Raw genomic sequence first — 23,202 nt, 5'->3', positions numbered from 1 at the left:
GGAGGTGACAGGCACGGTGGGACCTGGGGTGGACCCGAGGGCAGAGCTGCTGTGCTGGCGAGGTGAGGAGGCAAAGGCCCCACGCAACACTGAACTCAGCATAGCACGTGCGCCGGGAAGCACACACGACCACAAGATGGAAAGGGAGGCCGGGAGTGGAGGCTCACACCTGCAATCCCAGCACTGTGGGAGGCTGAGGCAGGCAAATCGCCTGAGCTCAGGAGCTCGGGACCAGCCTGGCCAACATGGTGAAACCCTGGCTCTACTAAAAATACGAAAATTAGCTGGGCATGGTGGCACATTTCTGTAATCCCAGCTATTCAGAAGGCTGAGGGAGGAGAATCGCTTGAACCTGGGAGGTGGAGGTTGCAGTGAGCCAAAATCGCGCCACTGCACTCCAGCCTGCATGACAGAGCAAGACTCTGCACCGCCCCCACCGCCGCCAAAAAAAAAAGATGGAAAGGGACATTGCTTGGGGTCAAACAACGTGCCCCCAAATCCACATCCACAGAACCTCAGAATATCACTATTGGAAATGGGGTCTGTGCAAATGTAACTAAAGATCTCAAGATGGGACCATCCTGGGTTTAGAGAGGCCCATATCCCACAACTGGCTTCCAGAAGATAAGAGGACAGACACACAGGGGGAAGTTACATGAAGACAGGGCAGGGACGGGAGCCTTTGCCACTGCTAGCCGAGGATGGAGCAGGAAGGACCTCCCTGGCCTTGAGAGGCCTCACCCCCCCACAAACAAGAGAATCCACTTAAGTTTTGTTTTTTTTTTTTTCTTGAGACAGAGTCTCACTGTGTCACCCAGAATGGAGTGCAGTGGCGCGATCTTGGCTCAAGTGATCAGGGGTTCAAGCGATTCTCCTGCCTCAGCCTCCTGGGTAGCTGGGACTACAGGTGTGGGCCACCACCCCTAGCTAATTTTTACATATTTTTTAGTAGAGATGGGGTTTCACCATGTTGGCCAGGCTGGTCCTAAACTCCTGACCCCAGGTGACCAGCCGCCTCGGCCTCCCACAGCGCTAGATGACAGGTGTAAGCCCCCATGCTCGGCCAACTTCTGTTAAGTCACCCGGTTTGTGGCACTTTGTCACAGCAGCCCCAGGAGACTGATAAGGAATAGATAAAACTTCATTTTCAAATGGACACACTACGTTTTCCTACAGCGCTGCTGTGGAGCTGGGCTTCTACAGGGGACGCTCAGGGCACACTCCTCCTCGCCCGTGTCCAAGTAGAGGGTGGCAGGGCCCCAGGGCACCCAGACTCCACCCCACTTGGGCTGCGGCAGGAGAACTGCTTGAACCCAGGAGTCGGAGGTTGCAGTGAGTGGAGATCGTGCCACTGCCCTCCAGCCTGGGTGACAGAGTGAGACTCCATCTCTCTCTCTCACACACACAAACACACACACACACTGAGTTTCAGGCCAGGCGCAGTGGCTCACACTGGTAATCCCAGCACTTTGGGAGGCCAAGGTGGGCAGATCACCTGAGGTCAGGGGTTCGAGACCAGCCTGGCCAACATGGTGAAACCTTGTCTCTACTAAAAATACAAAAATCAGCCAGGCGTGGTGGTGCAGGCTGTAATCCCAGCTACTTGGGAGGCTAAGGCAGGAGAATCGCTTGAACCCAGGAGGCAGAGGTTGCAGTGAGCCGAGATCGCACCACCGCATTCTAGCCTGGGCGAAAGAGTGAGACTCTGTCTTAAAAAAATAAAAATAAAAATAGTTTCAAACTAGGAGCAGCCTGAAGGCTCCTCATGCCAGCGCCATCCTCCGTGCACCTGCCAGCGCTTACTGACGCCGTCTCTGGGTCAGGTGTTCTGAGGCTGCTGGGGATACACAGAGACCCTGTGTCCAAGGCAGCCCACACATGCTGACTGTGGGGGGGTTGGCCTGCACCCACGGTCCCTTCCGTAACTAAAGACCGCGGTGTCGGCCGCCTCAGGCATGGCTACTAAAGACCCGCACAGACAGCCACATAGTGTACACTCCAATTACAGGATCTGTCTGGAAGGCAGGTCCCTGGAGACAGAAGGTAGATGGGTGGGTGCCCGGGGGAGGGGGAAGGGGGGTTCATGCTAACGGGCACAGGGTCTGTTTTTGGGGTGATGAAACCGTTCTGGAATTAGCAGTTTGACGGTTGCACAACCTTCTGAACATACAAAAAAACCACTGAATTATATAAAGTGGTGAATTTTATGGCATGTGAATCATATATCCCATTTGAAAAGCAGACTGACAAAAATTTGTTTCTAGGCAGGAAGCAGGAAACTGGGGAAGCCAAGTGTAGCTTTACCCTACTCAGGGAGAACAGTGTTGGAGAGAAAGCTGTCAGCTTTTAGAACGCGATGGCAAAAGCTGTGTGTGTGGCAGGGAGAAGTCTTGGAGCTTTTTGCAGCAAGGAAAGTTCTGGGCAACCTTTGTGGCAGTGACGCCCCCTCTGGAGCCTCAGCTTCAGCAAAGGACGAGGGCATGTCCCCAGAGCAGCCACAGTCAGGCCTAGATCAAGGTTTCAACCCACGGGGAGGCTGGGCTGGGGGCTCCGTGCAGGGGTCGAGCCACGAGGCATCTTGAGCATCCCCTGCAAGAGCATAAAGATGAAAGCCAGGGATAATTAACGCCGTCAGGCCTGGGGTGACTCCACAAAATCCTTTGTGGTGGCCTGAAAGAAAAAGCAAATAGATGCAAAACCCATCTCTGGTTTCTAGGATAGAAGGACCTTTGAAATTATAAGACATTAAAATAAAGCTTCAGGTAAAAGGACTGTCATGTTCTAGCTGCAGATTTGATGTGAGATCAAAACGGAATTGCTCCTGAAAGCCCAGGCACCGGCCTGCTGTGCAAAGCGCGCCCCACCCCAGCGTGCAGAGAAGCGGCCCGGGACCCTTGCGGCTCATCTCACCTGAGGCTGCCGTCTCTCCTCCAAGGGCTGAGGGTCCCCTTCTGATCATCCTTCTCTGCTTCTTTGTCCCCTCCACTTTTTTTTTTTGAGACAGAGTCCTGCTCTGTCGCTCAGGCTGGAGTGCAGTGGTGTGAGCTCGGCTCACTGCAAGCTCCGCCTCCCAGGTTCACGCCATTCTCCTGCTTCAGCCTCCCGAGTAGCTGGGACTACAGGTGACCGCCACCACACCTGGCTAATTTTTTGTATTTTTAGTAGAGACGGGGTTTCACTGTGTTAGCCAGGATGGTCTCAATCTCCTGACCTTGTGATCCGCCAGCCTCGGCCTCCCAAAGTGCTGGGACTACAGGCATGAGCCACCGCGCCCAGAATGTTGTTTTTTTGTTTGTTTGTTTTTTGTTTTTTTTTGAGACAGGGTCTCGCTCTGTCACTCAGGCTGGAGTGCAGTGGTGCAATCACGGCTCACTGCAGCCTTGACCTCCCAGGCTCACATGATCCTCCCACGTCAGCCTCTGGAGTGTCCCCTCCACTTTCTTTCTTAGGGGCCCCTCAGGGACATGTCAGAGGCCTGAGACTACTTGGGGGATGTCTATGGGCCAGGCAGGCTGCCAGCAGCTGAGCTGTCCTTGCCCTGGGGCTCCTCTGCAGTCAGGGAGACACCAGGCATGGGCCTGGCTTGGATGCATCAGTACTTGACTGCAAAGACTTAAACCACAGACAGGAAAGGCGCTGCTGCAGTCTCAAGGGTCAAATGCAAGGCCCCCTCAGCTGCCGTCCCACTGAGGGGCGAAGGCCCATCATCTCCCTTCGGCTTGGTAACTGCCTGGCGCAGCTCAAGGGTTCTCTTTAAATCCCCAGCAAACAGAGCTGAGTGGAAATTCCGCCCCATATTGCCAGGCACACGTCTCCTTCCACTCCTCACTATACCCTGCCCATGCCACGGCCGCCTTCTGAGAATAACGCTGACAGTTCCATGGCCCACACCCCCTCTAGTTAACTCGCTGTGCACAAGGCAGCCCAGCCAGAAACACGCAGCCGGGTCGGATATTGGGTGCATTCAGTCGTGAAGCCTGAGGCTTCCTGGCTCCCACTGAGCACAGCAAAGTGTTCTGAAGGACAGGAAGAAGCTGGCCTCACTGCTCTTCTCAGACGGCTGAAGGAGAAAAGCTCACAGCTGCCTGCGCCGCTCTGCCTGGACTTGCATCCTCGGCCCCACCCCTTGTGCAGCCGTGAGGCTCCCCGAGACACTGGTGCCTGGGCTTGCTGTACCGCAGGGCTGCTGGACAACGGGCCAGACGCAGCCCCAGTGTGGATCCAGAGGTGTCTCTCTGTAGCAAGCCATGGAAGCACGACGGGCACTGTGCTGAGAACACTTCTGACCTGGGGCTCTGGCTGTGCGGTTCTGCTGAGCTCACCCGAGAGTCCACGCGTGCATGGCGGAGACCCGAGTCAGCGGCAGGGCCACCCCGTTATGGGCACCCAACCCCTTATTAGGGGTGTTAATCAGCACAAATGAGCCAACTGGCTCATCAGTCGGCGCAGGTTGACAGGTGCAGGAAATACGGAGGGCAGGCGGGGTGGGGGGCACGGAATGCTTCCCAACATGAGGGCATCTCAGGCCAGCAGGCGGGGCCCAGAGACCCAGAAGCACCACAACTCCCCCGTGTCCACAAGGCACTTTATGCATTCAAAACCACCGAATTCACACCCAGGTTTGCTCAGACAGAGGCCCAGAGGCGACCCTGCTCTGGCGTGGCTACCACCTGAGCGGCTGGCGGCCCTGGCCCAGCTCGGCCTCCGCGTAGGCGTCATACAGCACCTTCAGGTGCAACAGCAGCTGCTCCAGGTTCTCACCGGTCAACGCCGACAGCACAATGACCTCCTGTCCCAAGTGATCCCGGAGCTGGGACAGATTGGCTTGGGCTTCAGGGAGGTCAATCTTGTTTGCGATGATTGCGTGGGGCCTCTCAGACAGGCCCTTTTCATACATCTCCAGTTCATATTTTAAATCGTCAACTTGAGTCCACGGCTCAGGCTGAGAAAGATCCACCACGAACAAGAGAAAGCGGCAGCGCTCGATGTGCCTGAGGAAGGCGGACCCCAGACCCCTGTTCTGGTGGGCGCCTCGTATGATGCCGGGGATGTCGGCCACTGCAGGGAAGACAGGGGCACACGAGGTGACCACTCGGCACACCCAGCACCCAAGAGGGCCTTCCACCTCGAGCCTGGGAGAGAAGGCCTGGAGCCCATTGCAGAGGCGGATTTCCTGAGTTCTAACACTTTCCTTTCAAGGAACGCCTTGAACTGAAGCCATTTGATTTAGCACCTGGGTGATTCACTGGGCCAACTGACACCTGAGGAATTCAATGCTTGGAGATGTTTGGGAGACCGGCATGGCGATGGATCTATCTAGTAGAGTACATTTCATACCTTCTCTTTCTGCTTCTAATAGGATTCAAAAAAGAGGAAAATGGCTGCCTGTACTCTACTAATCATTTGATTACTGATAGAAATTTACATGTAGAGTACTCTGCAGATATAAAGTGCCATCCAAATAACCTTACCAGCAGGCTTACTATTTTTAATGGGTGTATTGTCTTCTGGGAAAAAGTTTTATTCTCTCAAACGGCACAAGGAAAGCTTTTAAGTCACGTGTTGTGATGCTGCTGAGCTTCCACAGATGAGAGGGGACAAATAGAGTGGGAAGAAATACTGTCCTCAAGGCTGGAATTTCATTGCAGGTTTCTGAACTGTAACTGACAGATTCCTAGGGGATGGGGTGGGAACCTGATTTTCATAGAGAACAGGCTGATGAAAATTGTTTAAATTAGGGCCGGGTGCAGTAGCTCATGCCTGTAATCCCAACACTTTGGGAGACCAAGGGGCGGGGGGGGAGTTGCAGATCACTTGAGATCAGGAGTTCGAGACCAGCCTGGCCAACATGGTGAACCCCTGTCTCTACTAAAAATACAAAAAAATTAACTGGGCGTGGTGGCGCACGCCTGTAATCCCAGCTACTTGGGAGGCTGAGGCAGGAGAATCACTTAAACATGGGAGGTGGAGGTTGCAGTGAGCTGAGATCGCGCCACTGCACTCCAGCCAGGGTGACAGAGAGTGAGACTCCATCTCAAAAAAAAAAAAAAATTGTTTACATTAGGAAAAACAATGCTACTTTTTTTTTTTTTTTTTTTTTTTGAGATGGAGTTTCGCTCTGTCACCCAGGCTGGAGTGCAGTGGCACGATCTCGGCTCACTGCAAGCTTTGCCTTCTGGGTTCATGCCATTCTCCTGCCTCAGCCTCCCAAGTAGCTGGGACTACAGGCGCCTGCCACCACACCCAGCTAATTTTTTTGTATTTTTAGTAGAGACGGGGTTTCACCATGTTAGCCAGGATGGTCTCGATCTCCTGACCTTGTGATCCGCCTGCCTCGGCCTCCCAAAGTGCTGGGATTACAGGTGTGAGCCACCACGCCTGGCCAACAATGCTACATTTTAAACAGAAAGCTAAATTTAAGAGTTACATCATTACTTTTCTGAATTACATCATTTAAATCTAACCTTTGGGAGAATTCTGGAAGTTCTACCTGCTATTTGTAGGTGGCCTTCGTAGTGGACGATCCCGACGTGGGGCTTCAGGGTGGTGAACGGGTAGGAAGCCACGGCGGGTCTGGCATTTGAAATGGCCCGGAGCAGTGAGGACTTCCCGGCGTTGGGGAATCCCACCTGGGGGAAAGAGGGAAGATGGTGGCACGGCCCGCGGCAGCACCTTTGTTAGCGCAGAGTCTGTAACTAACTGGGATTAGAGGGAGGATTTCAGGGCTGGGGGAGTCACAAGGGCTCATGCTCACGACCAAGTCAGCAGTGTACTGATGGGAAAAAGGTGAGCCGCAAAGCTGTTCTCTTCCAGGCCACCGGCAAATCCCCATTGAGAAAAGTGGATTTTCTGGAGCTGAGTGTGTGCAGATGCTGTTGGCAGTGGGGACACCTACCATTCCGGCGTGGGCCACCGTCTTGAGCTCCAGGTGGAGAACTCGCTGCTGTCCTGGCTGTCCAGGGGTACAGGTCACAGGGGCACGGTTGTTGTTGGCCAGGAAGAAGCGGTTGCCTTTCCCTCCTGCCCCGCCCAGCGCGGCAATGTACTCATCTCCCACGCAAGACAGGTCGGCCACAACTCTGCCTCCCTCCTTCACCAGCGTGCCCACGGGGACCTGGGAAACAGCAGGCACTCATCAGCTGAGCTCTACCAGCAGTGAGGAAAGGCGGCCTTAACCCATTCCTGAAGCAAGCGCTAAGAAAAGAAGACAAGAGCGGACTGTGCCCCGGGCAGCTGCCCGCCCCGCTCACCTCTGCCAACAGCTCCGGAGCACAAGGAAAAGGTCCCAGTGCTCCAGGGCTTTCACGGGGCTGGGTACACACCCTTCTGACTGCACAAAGGGCTTTTTCAAACAGTGTTTCTAAAACGTTAGTGTGAACCGAAGCACCGGAAAAATGGCTCATCTAAGACACGAGTGAATTCAGCTCGCGAAGGAGACGCAGGCCCGCTGGGTGCCAGTGGCCTCCCTCAGTCAGAGGTCGGCTCATGGGGTCAGAGACGGAGGAAGCGTCCGTGCCGTGGGCTCCCTCTTTTTAAAAGAGAATCGTTTCATGACTTTTTCACTAGACATGCACATGGTGCGACCCTGGTACAAATGCCCGTCTGGGTTTGCTTGGAGGGGTGGGGCTGCTTTCCCGCTGTCTGCCAGCCTCCGTTTCCACTGTGCTGTTTCCTAGCTGTGGGCATCAAGCCACAGGGGCCCCGTGGGTCACACGGTGGCCCCCAGGAGCTGGATGATCCAGAACAACGGGGACAGGGCCAGGTCCGGCAGTCTCGGCTCACCCGGATGTAGAGGACGGCGCCACTGCGCCCGAAGCAGTTTTTACTCCCTCCATCTTCTCCACTGAAACCCTGGTACCGCGACAGGACCGACGACAGGGACTTGACTTGCTGGTCAACTAAAGCAAGAACAAGGATCTCAGTCCCTTTGTGTTACGACAACCATGGCCTATTGCTGATGTGTCTGGGTCCAGTTTAAGAACCTTAAAAATAGGTATGGAAGCATGGAGTGAGGTTGCAGCAGAAGTTACAAAACCAGCAAAGTGATTTTTTTAAAATGAAATCCTTATTTTCCTTCAAAAAGTGCTATCATTTCTGAAAATTTTTAGATTTCTTATTTTTCACAGTAGCTGTATTCTATGCTTTTGTTGTGAAGGCTTCACTCCCAGCTCGCTATGCATCTATGCTGAGTGAGTGTGAATATAACCAGCAGCCGGCGGCACCCACTGAACCCACCACACAGGCCTCGTGCTTTCACGCGACCGACATGTCAGCTTCCCTGACAGGAAACTCTCTGTGCTCCTGAAATTAAACAAACAAAACAAAACATGTTCAAAGTTGCTTTTTCTTTTTTTTTTTTAGACAGAGTCTCGCTCTGTCAGCCAGGCAGGAGTGCAGTGGCATGATCTTGGCTCACTGCAACATCTGTCTCCCGGGCTCAAGCAATTCTCCTGCCTCAGCCTCCCAAATAGCTGGGATTACAGGCATCTGCCACCACGCCTGGCTAATTTTTCTATTTTTAGTAGAGATGGGGTTTCCCCATATTGGCCAGGCTGGTCTCGAACTCCTGACCTCAGGTGATCCACTCGCCTTGGCCTCCCAAAGTGCTGGAATTATAGGCGTGAGCCACTGTGCCTGGCCTCAAAGTTGCTTTTTTGGGTGTGCTATTTAACTATGAATATCCATATAATTTATTTTTTTTATGTTTTATGTTTTATTTTTATTTTTTTGAGACGGAGTTTCACTCTTGTTGCCCAGGCTGGAGTGCAATGGCACGATCTCAGCTCACCACAACCTCCGCCTCCTGGATTCAAGCAATTCTCCTGCCTCAGCCTCCCTAGTAGCTGGGATTACAGGTGCCCACCACCACGCCCAGCTAATTTTTTTTGTATTTTTTGTAGAGACGGGGTTTCACCATGTTGGCCAGGCTGGTCTCGAACTCCTGACCTCAAGCGATCCACCCGCCTCGGTCTCCCAAAGTGCTGGGATTACAGGTGTGAGCCACCACGCCCGGCTGAATATCCATATAATTTATAAAAATGATATCCATACATCAGGTTTTTTTTTTGTTTGTTTGTTTTGTTTTGTTTTTTTTGAGATAGGGTCTTCCTCTGTCGGCCAGGCTGGAGTGCAGCAGCACAATCGGAGCTCACTGCAACCTCGACCTCCTGGGCTCAAGCCATCCTCCTGCTTCAGCCCCGAGTAGCTGGGACTATCAGTGTGTGCCACCACATCTGGTTATTATTATTATTTTTTAAGAGACAGGGTTTCACCATGTTGGCCAGGCTGGTCTCGAACTCCTGACCTCAAGCGATCCACTCGCCTCGGTCTCCCAAAGTTCTGGGATTACAGGCATGAGCCACTGCACCTAGCTGGGTCTAAAAAATTTTGCTTTTTTTTTTTCAGAGATAGGGTATTGCCCTGTCACCCATGCTGGAATATGCAGTGGTGTGATCATGACTCACTGCAGCCTTGAACTTCTGGGATCCAGCAATCCTCCTGAGTAGCTGGGACCACAGGTGCACGCTACCATGTCTGGCTAATTTTTTCAAAAATTTTTTGTAGATCCACAAACCTTGAGGCCAAAAACAAACAAAAAAAAACAAACAAAAAAGACGTGGTCTTGCTATATTGTCCAGGCTGGTCTTGAACTTATGGGCTCAAGTGATCCTCCTGCCTCAGCCTCTCCAAGTGCTGGGATCACAGGCATGAGCCACTGTGCCTGCCCATACATCAGGTTTTTAGTTCAAATGCACATGCAGTCTCGGGGCCCCTCCTCAACCCCGCTGTACTGCCCCAGGGCACCTGCCTCTCAGAATGACGTGTCCACCGTTGCCTCCGTCCCCTCCATCAGGGCCTCCAAACTCCTTGCGGGGCTCACTGTGGAAGCAGCTTGCCCCAGCACCTCCGTTTCCTCCACAGACAAGCACTCTCCGATAGTCCACAAAATACCTTTTCTACAGAGAACACAAGTATCCCACGTCATCTCAACACTCCAAGGTCCTTTCAAGACACCATGCATCCATTTGAGATGTACATCTTCTATCTATAACAGCCTATTAAAATTAGAGGTTAATGACACTAATATTGCTAATCACTTCTAAATTCCGAAGATAAAAAACAGTCTCCACAAGTCAGTTGCATTTGTAGACCGAGGTAAATCCACAATGCAGATGTAAGTATTCTGTGTGGACCTACACTTCAAAACTTCAGCATTTCTTACTCTGGGTGAGACTGATTTAAAAACCAACAACAAAAATCAGCATTTCTAAGCTAAAAAACCCACATCTTGTTTAGGAAATATTCCTTATATAATGTGTCTTTCCATTCAAAAAAACCATTCCTGAAATCATAGATCTTTACTCTTAGAAAGTTCTAGTTTCCCAGGATGCAATAGGGAAACAGGAAGTTAGAATCGTTCCTGGACAATTACCAGGCTTTTGACTCTGAAGAAAGAGTATTTTCTGGGGCCTGATGAAAACAGGGCTCATTTAAAAAATGTAGTGATGCAAACAGAGCCCCTTGCTGGAGGGAAAGCTGTTTTGTTTTGTTTTGTTTTGTTTTGTTTGAGGCAGAGTCTCACTCTGTCGCCCAGGCTGGAGTGCAACGGTGGGATCTCGGCTCACTGCAAGCTCCGCCTCCCAGGTTCATGCCATTCTCCTGCCTCAGCCTCCCAAGTAGCTGGGACTACAGGCACCCGCCACTGCGCCCGGCTAGTTTTCTGTATTTTTAGTAGAGACGGGGTTTCACCGTGTTAGCCAGGATGGTCTCGATCTCCTGACCTTGTGATCCGCCCGCCTCGGCCTCCCAAAGTGCTGGGACTACAGGCGTGAGCCACTGTGCCCGGCTAGGAAAGCTGTTCTGTGGGTCACTAAGGTAGGTGCAATCTGGATGAAGAGAGAGAACCAACCAGGTTACTGTTCAACACACAACAGCTCCTACCACAGGAGGGTCAGCTCCCGCAGCCCAGGGTGCTGCAACCTCACCACACCCTGGGGGAGACACCTGGCTTCTGCCCACGTGCACAGACAGACGTGCCCTGCCCCTGACAGCCACCCAGGGCTGCTGCCTCTGCACTCCGATCCAATACTCCTCAAATGCAGTTTTTTTTTCTTTTAAAAGAGAATTTTAAAACATTAAAAATTTTTAAACACAAAAATTTTAAACACAAAAATTTAAACCCCAAAAAAACATTTAAAAATTTAAAACACAAACATTCTAAGATTCTTTGGCACCACCATGTGGAAAAACCACGAACTGTTATTTCCAAATTTCAATGTGTAATGCTGTCATGCGCCAACGCAAGCAAAATCCACCAGACAGGGAGGAAAGCCCCACTGGTGAGCACTTCGTGGAGGACAAAACCTCGACTCACTTTCTCTCCTGGGGAGGAGACAAGCCTGTGCGAACGCTTCAGCTATTTGAGCACACATCCCACCAAAGCGGCTTTTCCACCGGAAGTGCTGTTTGTCCCAGTAATGCTTATCTGGAGCCCCTCCATTCAGCAGGAAACGAAGGGAGTCATAAACGTGCATTTTCTTGAATTTATTAGAGACAATTCATGTTTTAAATAGGAGGTTTTGGTAAATAGAACAAGAAAAACTTGTAAGGCTTAAAGAACCATAAAACGGAAGGTCTATTCCCCCCCACTTGTTTTATTTTTATTTATTTATTAATTTAAAAAGTTTTTTTTTTTAGTAGAGACAGGGTTTCACCATGTTGGCCAGACTGGTCTCGAACTCCTGACCTCAAGTGATCCGCCTGCCTTAGCCTCCCAAAGTGTTGGGATAACAGGCATAAGCCACCGTGCCCAGCCTCCGCATTTGTTTTAAATTAAGAAATAGCCACACATATGAAAGGATATACGTAACATACATGTAAAATACACAGGATCATGGGAAACTGAGCAGCCTGTATCACGGCTTTCCAAGCACCCAGCGCCTCTCCCGGCCTGCTGGGATTTGCTGAGCGTGGGATTTAGCACGCAGGCCTGCGTTTCACCCCGTCATTTTCAAGAAGCTCCACGTGCCCCATCACTAAGATCATCAACTAACATCAACAGAGATGAGACCAAGAGGAGGACCCAAAACCACACCCTGTGCCTTCTGAGGAGGAGACAGGCAAGCTGCTCTAACTCCAGAAGTCTCACCAGCTTTTTCTCAGAGAGCGGCTTCTTCCCCGGGAGTTCCTGATGCTTGGCGAGGTCCGCACAGCCGACCGAGAGCAGCCTGGGAGAAGCCCGCTGTGGCAGTAGCCGGCTGGGCTTCAGGCCAGCCCATGTGGACAAAGCCCAATGCCCCACGCCCTGAAACACGGTCCTCAATCTTGCTGAGAAACGCCTTGCAGGTGCCATGGCCCCTACAGAAGTCAAATTGGCAAAATGAGATACTTGGTTTAATGCTGGGCATGAAACAGAAACTGAAGACGAGGGCCTCATGCAGCAGGTCTCCATGCACGTTTCTGAAACAAACAAGTGAACTGATGAATCCGATTTTCCTGGTCACTCACCCTCTCGGCCCTGGGTCACATCTTGTCCTCTGACCCGTCAGCCTATCTGTGACTTGGGAGCAGGATTTCTGTACAAAGGATTTAAAACATTAAATCTTCCACAACACTGGACATATCCTCTTATGGAATAGCAAGTATCCGCTCAACGAAAATATTAAAAAGGAAATCTGAAGTGCAAGTCAAAATTTCTTGAAAATAAAAACAGCCATTTATTAAAATGTTATCAAGAGTGTTATCCTGTGTAATTTTAAAGTTGTTACATTGGAACACAAGAATATCAAACATGGGGCATAGCGGCTAAGCACCCAGGCTCTGGAAAGTAACTCTAAGGGAAGGCCATCCACCTGTGTGGCCTCGGCCTCCTCACTTGTAAGGACAGGGCTGGGTGAGGACGGGCTGAGCTGATCCACACGGCTGCACAACTGCGGCCCTGGCTGTGGCACTGACAGAATGAGAAGAACACACTTGGCCCCTGCTCCTGGCTCCTGACACAGAGCTCTCAGAACGCTGGTAATTTCCTGAGTGACAGGGGTGATGGGGTGCCTGACACAGAGCTCCTAAATCCCTTGGACTTCCCAGGTGACAGGAGAGTCTTCTGTTCTAATGAAGCACCTCTTGGTGGGCTCCTGGATGGCCTTGGGAGGGGGCTGGTCATCATAAAGACCAAGCCACGATGAGAAGCCTGGACCTTTCGGCCCCACCCCCACCCTCCAAAAAGGGGAGAGGGACTGGAGACTGAGTTCATAACTGATCATGTCTCCATGACGAGGCCTCCATGGAAATCCTTGAACTAGGGGCTCTGGAAAGCTTTCAGTTTGGTGAACTCATCCCCGTGCTGTAACGCCAGCCACACAACTCCCTGGGGACAAAGGCTCCTATGCTTAGGACCCTCTGGACCTCGCCCATGACCCTCCTCACCCAGCTGCCTGCCTGTGCCCGCTGTGGCATCCTTTATAGTAAACTGGCAATGCAAACCAAGTGCCTTCCTGAGTTCTGTGAGCCACTACCGCAAATCATCAAACCTGAAGGGGTCATAGGAACTCCCAATGTGTAGCCAAGATGGACAGAAGTGTGGGTTCCCCAAGGACCCACTACTTGCAATTAGCATCTGAAGTTGGGGGGTGACTGAGCCCCTAACGCTGGGGTCCCTGATAACTGCGGCAGGGTCAGACTGAACTGAATTACAGGATGCCTGGCTGGTGTCTGCAGAGGACTGGCGAATTGTTGGTGTGGAAAACCCACACATTTGGTGCCTGATGTGTGGTGTGGGTGGAAATATCCCTGGAGCGACAGGGTTGGCACAGCTGCAGACTCTAAGTGCCAGCTACTGTCACTCTCAAAGCCTCATTTAAGCTGTCACTCATTCAACAAGCCGCTCATGACAGCCGGCTACCTTGCAGGTGCCAAGGGCACAGTGAAGAAGTCGCTGACCCTGCCCTCCAGGAGAGGACAGCCCCTCTCCCTTCACCATGAGCACAAATACCTGCCTGCTCCCAGAGCTCCCCAGTCTTCAGCAGGTCGCACAGGAGGGACCTTACAAGGTGCTCCCCATCCTGACTACGAAAGATGTGTACAGAAGGGGCCCCAGTGGACGGCTGAAAACTCAGCACGGGGCCAGAGCGGGAGCACAACGAGGGGACACCGCCCGCCTCCTCCCTCGCAGTGCCTCTCACTCCTCTGAAAGGTGCCACCTCCTTTGGGGGGGGAGGTCACTACCTCTGCGGGGTCCTTGGCCATTCTGCTTTAATTCTGAGGCAATCACAGTTACAGAAAAGCTGGAAGAAGAGTACAAAGAACTTCCTCCTGAATCATTTAAGAGTCAGTCGCCGACTGGACTTCCCTGCACTCAGAACAGTCCATGTGTGCTTCCTACAGAAAATGGTGTCCCCTCCAGAACCAGGGTGTCATTGAGACTGGCCATGACCGACAGCCCCTCCCCAGGCCCTCCCACGTGGGCCCCGGTCTCAGCAGTGCCTCTCCCCGTAGGAGAGTCTGCGTCCCTATCCCGGCTGCCTGCAGCTGCCACACCTTGTCCAGCTCCTTGGGCTGGAAGGTTCCTCAGCCTCTCCTGACTCCTGGGCCGGCCCTGACACCTGGGAGGCAGCAGGCCAGCTGTGCACAGGACGTCCTCATTCCCGATTCAGCACTCTGGGGTCATTCTCATTTTCTCTTGTGGTCTTGGTAACTCCATTCTCCGCCTATAAGAAACCGGGCCTCCATGCACTTTAAGATATTTATGGAGCTGCTCAACCCCTACCTGCTGTGACCCGCCCTCAGCGCCACCTCCCCGCCTGCTCCCAGAGCTCCCCATTCTTTGGCGGGTCTCTGTTCCCTGACTGGCTGAGTTCCCGTGCCGGGCCACCTCTCCTTGGGACACCCTCCCCTTGATACCCTTCCTGTAAATATATGTTACAGGACAGCTGATTTTGAGATGGTTTTGGATTTGTGGACAAGGTGCAAAGGCATCCCTGCGGACTTCCTCCCCAGTGTCCCCCACAGCCGCGCCTGTGTGGCCGCCGCTGGTGCACTGCTACTAACTGAGCTCCAGGTGGGGCTTGGGGCTCAGCAGTTTCCCAAGAGCGTCCTTCTTCTGGTCCAGGATCTAGGCCAGGATCCACCCTGCTTTTAACCATTATGTAGGAATATTTTTAAGTGCTTGAAGAAAAGAGGCACCGAGGTATTCTATACGCAGGGAAAATATCTTTCAGAAACGAAGGTGCAATAAAGATTCTAGATGGCAGAAAACGAACATAGTTTGTCACTAATATAGCTGCTGTATAAGGAACACTCAAGAAAGTTCCTCGGGTTGAAGGAAAATGATACCAGAGGGAAGCCTGGATCTTGAGGAGGGAAGGGGGAGCAACAGAAATGGTAAATATAAAATACTATTGTTTTCCTCTTAGGAGTTCTTAAATATGTAAGACTGTAGACAAAAAAATACTGTGTAGTTGGCTTCCAACGTGCACAGAAGTAATCCACATGAAAGGCAACAGAAAGGTCAGGAGGTGATTCGAGGGACCCAGATGACTGCAAGGTCCCCACGTTTCTGTGAGGGGCACAGTATGAACTCTGAGCAGACAGTGAAGGCTAACAGGTGTGCAGACTGGAACCTCCAGAGCAATGACTAAGACACAACACAAAGACACAGATCCGAAAAGCCAACAGATAAATGAAATGCCCAGAACTAGCCCAACAATTCCGAAGAAAAAGAACAAACAAAAAACAGAGGGGACAAACAGGAAACAAATAATAAAAGTGCACCTAAATCTAACCATATAAATAATTTCATTAAATGTTACTGTTGGCTGGGCGCGGTGGCTCATGCCTGTAATCCCAGCACTTTGGGAGGCTGAAGCGGGCGGACCACGAGGTCAGGAGTTCGAGACCAGCCTGACCAACGTGGTGAAACCCCGTCTCTACTAAAAATACAAAAATTAGCTGGGCATGGTGGCGTGTGCCTGTAATCCCAGCTACTCAGGAGGCTGAGGCAGGAGAATCGCTTGAACGGGGAGGCAGAGGGTGCAGTGTGCCGAGATTGCATCATTGCACTCCAGCCTGGGAGGCAGAGCAAGACTCCATCTCAAAAAAAAAAAAAAAAAAAAGTTAATGTTTACAAATTCTAATTAAAAGGCAGAGGCTGACAAAGTGGATTAAAAAGAGCTAGCTGGGCACAGCAGTTCCTGGCTGTAATCCCAGCACTGTAGGAGGCCAAGGTGGGAAGATCTCTTGAAGCCATGAGTTCGAGACCAGCCTGGGCAAAATAGCAAGACTCCTGTCTCTACCAAAGGAATTAGCTGGGCATGGTGGCGCACCCCTATAGTCCCAGCTACTTCGGAGGCTGAGGTGGGAGGATCACTTGAGCCCATGAATTCAAAGCTGCTATGAGCTATGAATATGCCACTGCACTCCAGCCTGAGCAACAGAACGAGAGAAAGAGACACTTTTTTTTTTTTTTTTTTTTTTTGAGACAGAGTCTCACTCTGTCACCCAAGCTGGAGCACAGTGACATAATCACAGCTCATTATAGCCTTGACTTCCTGTACTTAAGAGATCCTCCTGCCTCAGCCTCCTGAGTAGCTGGGGCTACAGGTAAGTGCCACTGTGCCTAATTTTTAAATTTTTTTTGCAGAGACAGGGTCTCCCAGTTACCCAGGCTGGTCTCAAGCGATCCTTCTGTCTTGGCCTCCCAAAGTGCTGAGATTACAAGCATGAGCCACCACACCTGGCCTGAGACCCTATGTCTAAAAATAGAAAAATAAAAACAGTAAAGACATAAAATCTGAACAATACTATCAAAATATTTATCTAGTTGACATTTATATAACAGTACATCCAACAACTGTACAATATACACTGTTTTCAGGTGCAGGTGGAACAGTCACCAAACAGACCATAAGATGTGTCATAAGTCTCAATACATTGAGAAGAAATCATAGTCAGTCCTCCGTATCTGTGGGGTCAACAAACCTCACGTCAAAAATATCTGGAAAACAAACAAAAAAACCAGTAACAATACAACAATTTTTTTAATTTAAAAAATAAAGTATAACAGCTATTTACATAGCATTTACATTGTATTGTACTATAAATAATCTAGAGATTATTTAAAGTATACAGAAAGGCCGGGTACAGTGGCTCACACCTGTAATCCCAGCAGTTTGAGAGGCCAAGGCAGGAGAAAAACTTGAGGCCAGGAATTCGAGAACAGCCTGGGCAAAATAGCGAGACCTTGTGTCTACCAAAAAAAAAAAAAAAAAAAAAAAAAGAAAGAAAATTAGCTGATTAGCTGGACATGGTGGTGCATGCCTATAATACCAGCTACTTAGGAGGCTAAGGTGGGAGGATCACTTAAGCCCAGGAGTTGGAGGCTGCAGTGAACCATGATCACACACTGCACTCCAGCCTGGGTGACAGAGCTTCTGTGGTGGGGCTGGGGGGAAGTATATGAATACCAACCGCAGGGTCTATTCTCGGAATTAAATTGGAAGTCAACAGCTAGAAAATATCTAGGAAAATCCCAAATACCTGCAAATCAAACAAGCTTCTTCTAAATAATCCATAGGCCAAAGAAGAAATCAAAAGAGAAATTACAAAATGTTTTGAATTGAATTATAATGGAAATGCAAAATACCAGAATTTTTTTTTTTTTTTTTTGAGACAGTCTCACACTGTCGCCCAGGCTGGAGTGCAGTGGCATGATCTCGGCCCACTGCAAGTTCTGCCTCCCGGGTTCACACCATTCTCCTGCCTCAGCCTCCCGAGTAGCTGGGACTACAGGCGCCTGCCACCATGAAATACCAGAATTTAAGAGATGCAGCTAGAGTAGTGTTTAGAAGGAAACTTACAGCCCTAATGGCTACCTTGGTAAAGAAGAAAGGTCTAAAATCAGTAACCTAAGGCTCCAAATCAAGAAACCAGAAAGAGCAAAGTAAGCGTCGAGTAGAAGGAGGAGAATAATACAGAGCAGAAATAAAGAGACAACAATAAGATGTAACAGAAAAAAACAGGCTCACTGAAAAGACAAGCTAACTAACACACCTCTAGCCTGATCAGGAAAATGAGAGAGCGCAAGCCTCCACTGTCAGGAATGTTCAACGGGTTATCTATCAGGACACACCTTACAGACAGCCAGAGGGCAAGAGAATGCTGGGAACGACTTTATGCCAGCAAATTCAGTAACAAATTCAACTTACATGAAATGGACAAATTTCTTGAAAAAGGCAACTTATTAAAGAAACACAAGAATAAACAATCTAAAATAGCCCTGTATCTACTCAATAAGTTAAATTTCTTATAAAAGAACACTCCCCAAAGGAAAACTCTAGCTCGGCTTGTTTTCCTGGTAAATTCCATGCAACATTCCAGGAAGAAACAGTGCCAATCTTACACAAGCTTTTTCAGAAAATAGAGGAAGTGAGATCACTATCCAACTCATCCTATGAGGCTAGTACCAAAACCTGACACTAAGAAAAAATAAAATTATAGAACATACCCCTCATGAATATAGATGCAAATAACTCTTAACAAAATATTACCCAATTGAATCCAGCAGTTCAGAAAGGATCACACATCAAGGCCTAGTAGGGGTATCTCAGAACACAAGGCCACATCAAGCAGTCAAAACTCAGCCCAGGCACTTCACTGTATCAACAGGTGGTACCACCGTCTCAACACCCACTAATGAGGAGGAAAACAAAACATCTCAGCAAACTGGGAACAGACGGGAACATCTTCGCCCTGATAAGGGCACTACGTAGGGCCTACAGCTAATCACATTTAATGAAGAAAGACTGAATGGCTACCTCCCAAGATGGAGAAAAAGGGCCTCCACACACACCACTGCTATGCAACAATGTCCTTTCACACACTGAAATAAAGGGGGAAAAAAGGAAGAAGGAAAACTGTCCCTGTTTACAGAAGAGAGGACAGAGTTCCACAGAGAATCCCAGGGAAGGCTGGGCACGGTAGCTCATGCCTGTAATCCCAGCACTTTGGGAGGCCGAGGTGGGCGGATCATTTGAGATCAGGAGGTCAAGACCAGCGTGGCCAACATGGTGAAACCCCATCTCTACTAAAAATATAAAAATTAGCCAGGCGTGGTGGCATGTGCCTGTAGTCCCGGCTACTTGGGAGGCTGAGGCAGGAGAATCGCTTGAACCTGGGAGGTAGACGCTGCAGTGAGCCGAGATCGCGTTACCGCACTCCAGCCTGGGCGACAGAGCAAGACTCCATCTCAAAAAAAAAAAAAAAGTCCCAGGGAAGGGAACTGAGCAAGATGGCATGTTATCAGGCTAATATAAAAAAATCAGTTGTATTCTTAAATACCAGCCGCAAACAACTGTAAATTAAAATTAAGAAAAAACCCCATTATGGTAGTGCCAAATACAAAAAGTACCTGAAAATAATTTAACAGTAAACCTTCAAGACCTCTACCTCACTACTTGCAAAATACTGTTGTAAGTATTTTTCAGGGATTAACTCATTCAGTCCTCATAAAACTCTGTGAAGTAAGTCCTTCATCATCCTCATTTTAAAGTTGCGGAAACTGGGCAGACAGGTGAAGAGACTTAACCCAGAGCTATCAGATGGGAAGGCTCGGGGTGGGGCATAAAAACAGGTTGGGGAAAAACAACTCAGGCTCATCAACACAAGCATAGCCACGGCTCAGCCTGCTGGAACGTTACACCATCCAGCCCGGATATTCTGGAAACCAGGCTTCCTGATGCAGGTGACACGGAACCTGCAGATCAACCGCAGAGAAAGGTTGCAAAGCCAACCAGAGACCTGAACTCGGAATCTTGCCTAATTTGCTTCCTCCTTTTTGCCCTTTCAATTTCTCTTTGGAGGCCCGCTGAGTGCTGTGCTCTCCCCTGCCGGATGAACAAATCCCACTGTTTTCACGCTGCTCTTTGGTGTCTTTATTTTCCTTCCAACAAGGCTGTCCTTGACCTGTCCGGCACAGTCCCCACTGGCCAAATGTGGCCATTTGGCTAAAATTAACTGAAATGTAAAAACTCAGTCCCTGAGGTAACATCTAAGCGCACACAGCCACATGTCGCGAGTGGGTACATATGGGACAGCACAGATTAGAACACTGCCCTCGTCACAGAAAGGTTTTTTTTGAGACAAGAGTCTCACTCTGTCTCACTCCCAGTCTGGAGTGCAATAGCATGATCTCACCCCACTGCAACCTTCGCCTCCTGGGTTCAAGCAATTCTTGTGCCTCAGCGTTCCAAGAAGCTGGGATTACAGGCACCCATCACCACGCTCAGCTAATTTGTGTACGTACATATACATGTATATATATGTATGTGTGTATATATATTTTTTTATTTTTTATTTTTATTTCTTTTGGAGACAGTCTCGCTCTGTCGCCCAAGCTGGAGTGCAATGGCGTGATCTCAGCTCACTGCAACCTCTGCCTCCCGGGTTCAAGGGATTCTCCTGCCTCAACCTCCCGAGTAGCTGGGATTACAGCTGCATGCCACCACACCCAGCTAATTTTTGTATTTTTAGTAGAGACAGGGTTTCACCATGTTGGCCAGGCTGGTCTTGAACTCCTGATCTCGTGATCCGCCCACCTCAGCCTTCCAAATTGCTGGGATTACAAGCATCAGCCACCACGCCCTGGCCATTTTTTTCTTTTTTATTTGAGGCAGAGTTTCACTCTTGTAGCCCAGGTTGGAGTGCAATGGTGGGATCTCGGCTCACTGTAACCTCCGCCTTATGGGTTCAAGTGATCCACTCGCCTCAGCCTCCCGAGTACCTGGGATTACATGCACCCACCACCACACCCAGCTCATTTTTGTATTTTTAATAGAGACGGGGTTTCACCGTGTTGGCCAGGCTGGTCTCGAACTCCCGACTTCAGGAAATCCACCTGCCTCGGCCCCCCAAAGTGCTGGGATTACAGGCGCGAGCCACCACACCCAACCAATATATCCACTTTTAAATGTATTCCTAACAATAATACCCTGCGAGGGGTAATACTGCATGCCGAGCTATCTTCCATTTGCTTTTCCAGACCAGCTTTCCACCCTGCCCTGTGCTGTGTGTCAGGAGCCTGAGCTTGCCCCATAGGAAAACCTACTGGGACCTGGCCCTCTACCAGAGACTGGAGGCAGGAGCAGGAGGCCAGGACATGGACCTCCCTGCCCACTCAGACTGAGGCTCACACCTCCAGTCCAAGAAGCCCTCCCCAGTGACTCTTCTCCCTGTCCCGATCACTGCTGCCTTCCCTGATCCTTTGGAGTCCAGGCGTAGAAACTCCACTGCCACCAGTTCCAGGCTAAAGGACCAACTGTCATTTACCTGCACTCTGCCTTTGCAAACGGTCCCTTTATAAACCCTCCTCAAATCCTCCTGTGAGCATGAAACCTGATTTTTTTTTTTTTTTTTGGTATGTTTTTGAGACAGAGTCTCGCTCTGTTGCCTAGGCTGGAGCAGAGTGGTGCGGTCTCGGCTCACTGCAACCTCCACCTTCCAGGTTCAAGCGATTCTCCTGCCTCAGCCTCCCCAGTAGCTGGGATTACAGGCGCCTGCCACCACGCCCGGCTACTTTTTTGTATTTTTAGTAGAGATGGGGTTTCACCATGTTGGCCAGGCTGCTCTTGAACTCCTGACCTCGTGATCTGCCCGCCTTGGCCTGCCAAAGTTCTGGGATTACAGGCGTGAGCCACCGCGCCCAGCGGAAACCTGATTCTTGACTTTACATTTTTTATGCCCATCTAAAAGCAGTGGAGGCTGAGACTCACAGAGGTTAAGTCACTTGCCCAAAGTCACACAGTATCCTCTGGCCTCCCTGGCATGCTGCTGACACCTGCATTTTACGGCAGGAATCTTCTCACTGAGGTTCGCGTAGACAGACTTCCCAAGGGGCTAAGGCCAGGATAATTTCAAAGGAATCCATTTCCTGCCCAAGTTTTGCTACGTTCTCTCTGCTAAAACAGAACTGCCTGAGGACGAACCTGCGTTTAAAACAATTTGAATTCTCCTTTCCCGTCCCCCTTTTATAATGGGTCCTCCCCTTTACAAAAGAAAGGTATTTCTCTAGTGACACTGCCCAGCAACCCCTCTAATTCCCACCTACAGGTCTGTGTGAACGCGGTTCCTCGGTATCCACAGCTACGAGAACGTAAATGGGAATAGAACGGGTAACCCGCTCTCACTGGGCAAAAGCCACCCACGGACAGTGAATTATCCGGAAATGCGTCTCCCTAGACGCGTTTACAATACAAAACTTTATTGTTGTTTTATCATCCAAATGTGTATATATTTCTGTTCTTTTGTGCAACTGTATACTGCCAATAATCACTTTAAAATGTTTAATACTTAGAGCGCTGGATCAAGGCAAATTCCTAACAACTTGACTCGGAACTCACACACGGCACCCATCCTGTGACAGAGCACCAGCGGGGTGGCTGACAAGACTTCTGACCCCAAAACGCGGTTCTGAGGAGAGAGTGGGGCAGGACCGGGGAGCAAGGCGCCGCTCCCCACCGCCCGAGCGCTCGCTACTCCGGGGCCGCAGCGCTCGGTCCCGCCGGGGTTCGCAGCCTGGCAGCCCTCCAGGCCTCTCAGCTCCTAAGCCGGGGCCTCTCCCGCTGCCAGCGCCCCGGTACCCCGCGGCCCAAGCCTAGGCCCCTCCTTGCGCCCGGGCCGCGACCACCCGCAAGGCCCACGCTGCCCGCTCCCCGATCCCGCACTCACCGACTCGGGAGAGCACGTCACTTCCGGAGCGTCGCAAGCGGCCGACCACTTCCGGGGCCTTTTGGCTCCGGAAGCCCAAGGCTTGCCCAGTGCGCAGGTGCAGAAAACACGCCGACGGACCGAGAGACGACGTTGTCGCTGGTAGCGGAAGCAGGAGCAACAGCGGGAGGGCTGCGGAGCGCTTAGCTGCAGCCGCGCGCTTCTCGCCGGTGCCCTCGCTGCCCGAGCACAAGGACAGCCGCCCCGCCCGTTCCACCCGGTGCCCAGGGTCCCCCAGCTCCTCTGACCCCTCCGGCGTTTGCGGAGCCTCCCGGGTCTGACGAGGACACCGCCGTTGCCCGAGGAGGCTACGGGGCAACGCAGAGCAGGCAGTGGGGACCGCAGGGCAGCCCCGGGGCGCCGTCCCCACCGCCCTTACCCTGGCTTCGCCTTGCCGCCGCGGGGAATCCGGTGCGGACGCACGGGAACTCTGCCCGGGAGCCGAGG

The 23,202-nt window shown here is 50.9% G+C and overlaps 1 protein-coding gene across 5 annotated transcripts; it reads right to left on the bottom strand.

The window, feature by feature from the left end:
- Positions 1–2,185: 2,185 nt before the first annotated feature.
- On the bottom strand, positions 2,186–22,772 carry MTG2 (mitochondrial ribosome associated GTPase 2). Of its 5 annotated transcripts, XR_010132328.1 has the most exons (9): positions 22,717–22,772; positions 12,508–16,990; positions 12,149–12,357; positions 9,809–9,956; positions 7,783–7,898; positions 6,896–7,114; positions 6,491–6,629; positions 2,911–5,058; positions 2,186–2,670 (listed from the first exon to the last, which is right to left on the bottom strand). XR_010132328.1 is itself a non-coding variant. In XM_055372837.2 (7 exons), exons 2-7 carry the CDS (start codon positions 12,350–12,352, stop codon positions 4,664–4,666), a joined length of 1,221 nt encoding a protein of 406 aa, XP_055228812.1. In that variant the 5' UTR covers positions 12,353–12,357; positions 22,717–22,768; the 3' UTR covers positions 2,186–4,663. The 5 variants fall into 5 exon arrangements, 1 of the variants encoding a protein (XP_055228812.1); XR_008674498.2 differs by lacking the exon at positions 12,508–16,990 and having other exon boundaries at positions 22,717–22,768; XR_008674499.2 differs by lacking the exon at positions 12,508–16,990 and having other exon boundaries at positions 2,186–2,589; positions 22,717–22,768.
- Positions 22,773–23,202: the final 430 nt, after the last annotated feature.

This window comes from Gorilla gorilla, chromosome 21 (assembly GCF_029281585.2).
Source record: "Gorilla gorilla gorilla isolate KB3781 chromosome 21, NHGRI_mGorGor1-v2.1_pri, whole genome shotgun sequence".
Classification (NCBI taxonomy): domain Eukaryota; kingdom Metazoa; phylum Chordata; class Mammalia; order Primates; family Hominidae; genus Gorilla; species Gorilla gorilla.
Note: the sequence above shows the minus strand (reverse complement) of the source record. Positions and strands in the feature narration are given on the sequence as shown.

Excerpts from the sequence above, each read along its gene's own strand:
- MTG2 (XM_055372837.2), bottom strand. The coding sequence starts at position 12,352 with ATGGCACCTGCAAGGCGTTTCTCAGCAAGATTGAGGACCGTGTTTCAG. Across the intron at positions 9,957-12,148 it reads CGCTCTCTGAGAAAAAGCTG|AAAAGGTATTTTGTGGACTA; the intron begins GTGAGACTTCTG and ends TGTTCTCTGTAG. Across the intron at positions 7,899-9,808 it reads TGGACACGTCATTCTGAGAG|TTGACCAGCAAGTCAAGTCC; the intron begins GCAGGTGCCCTG and ends TTCTTGCTTTAG.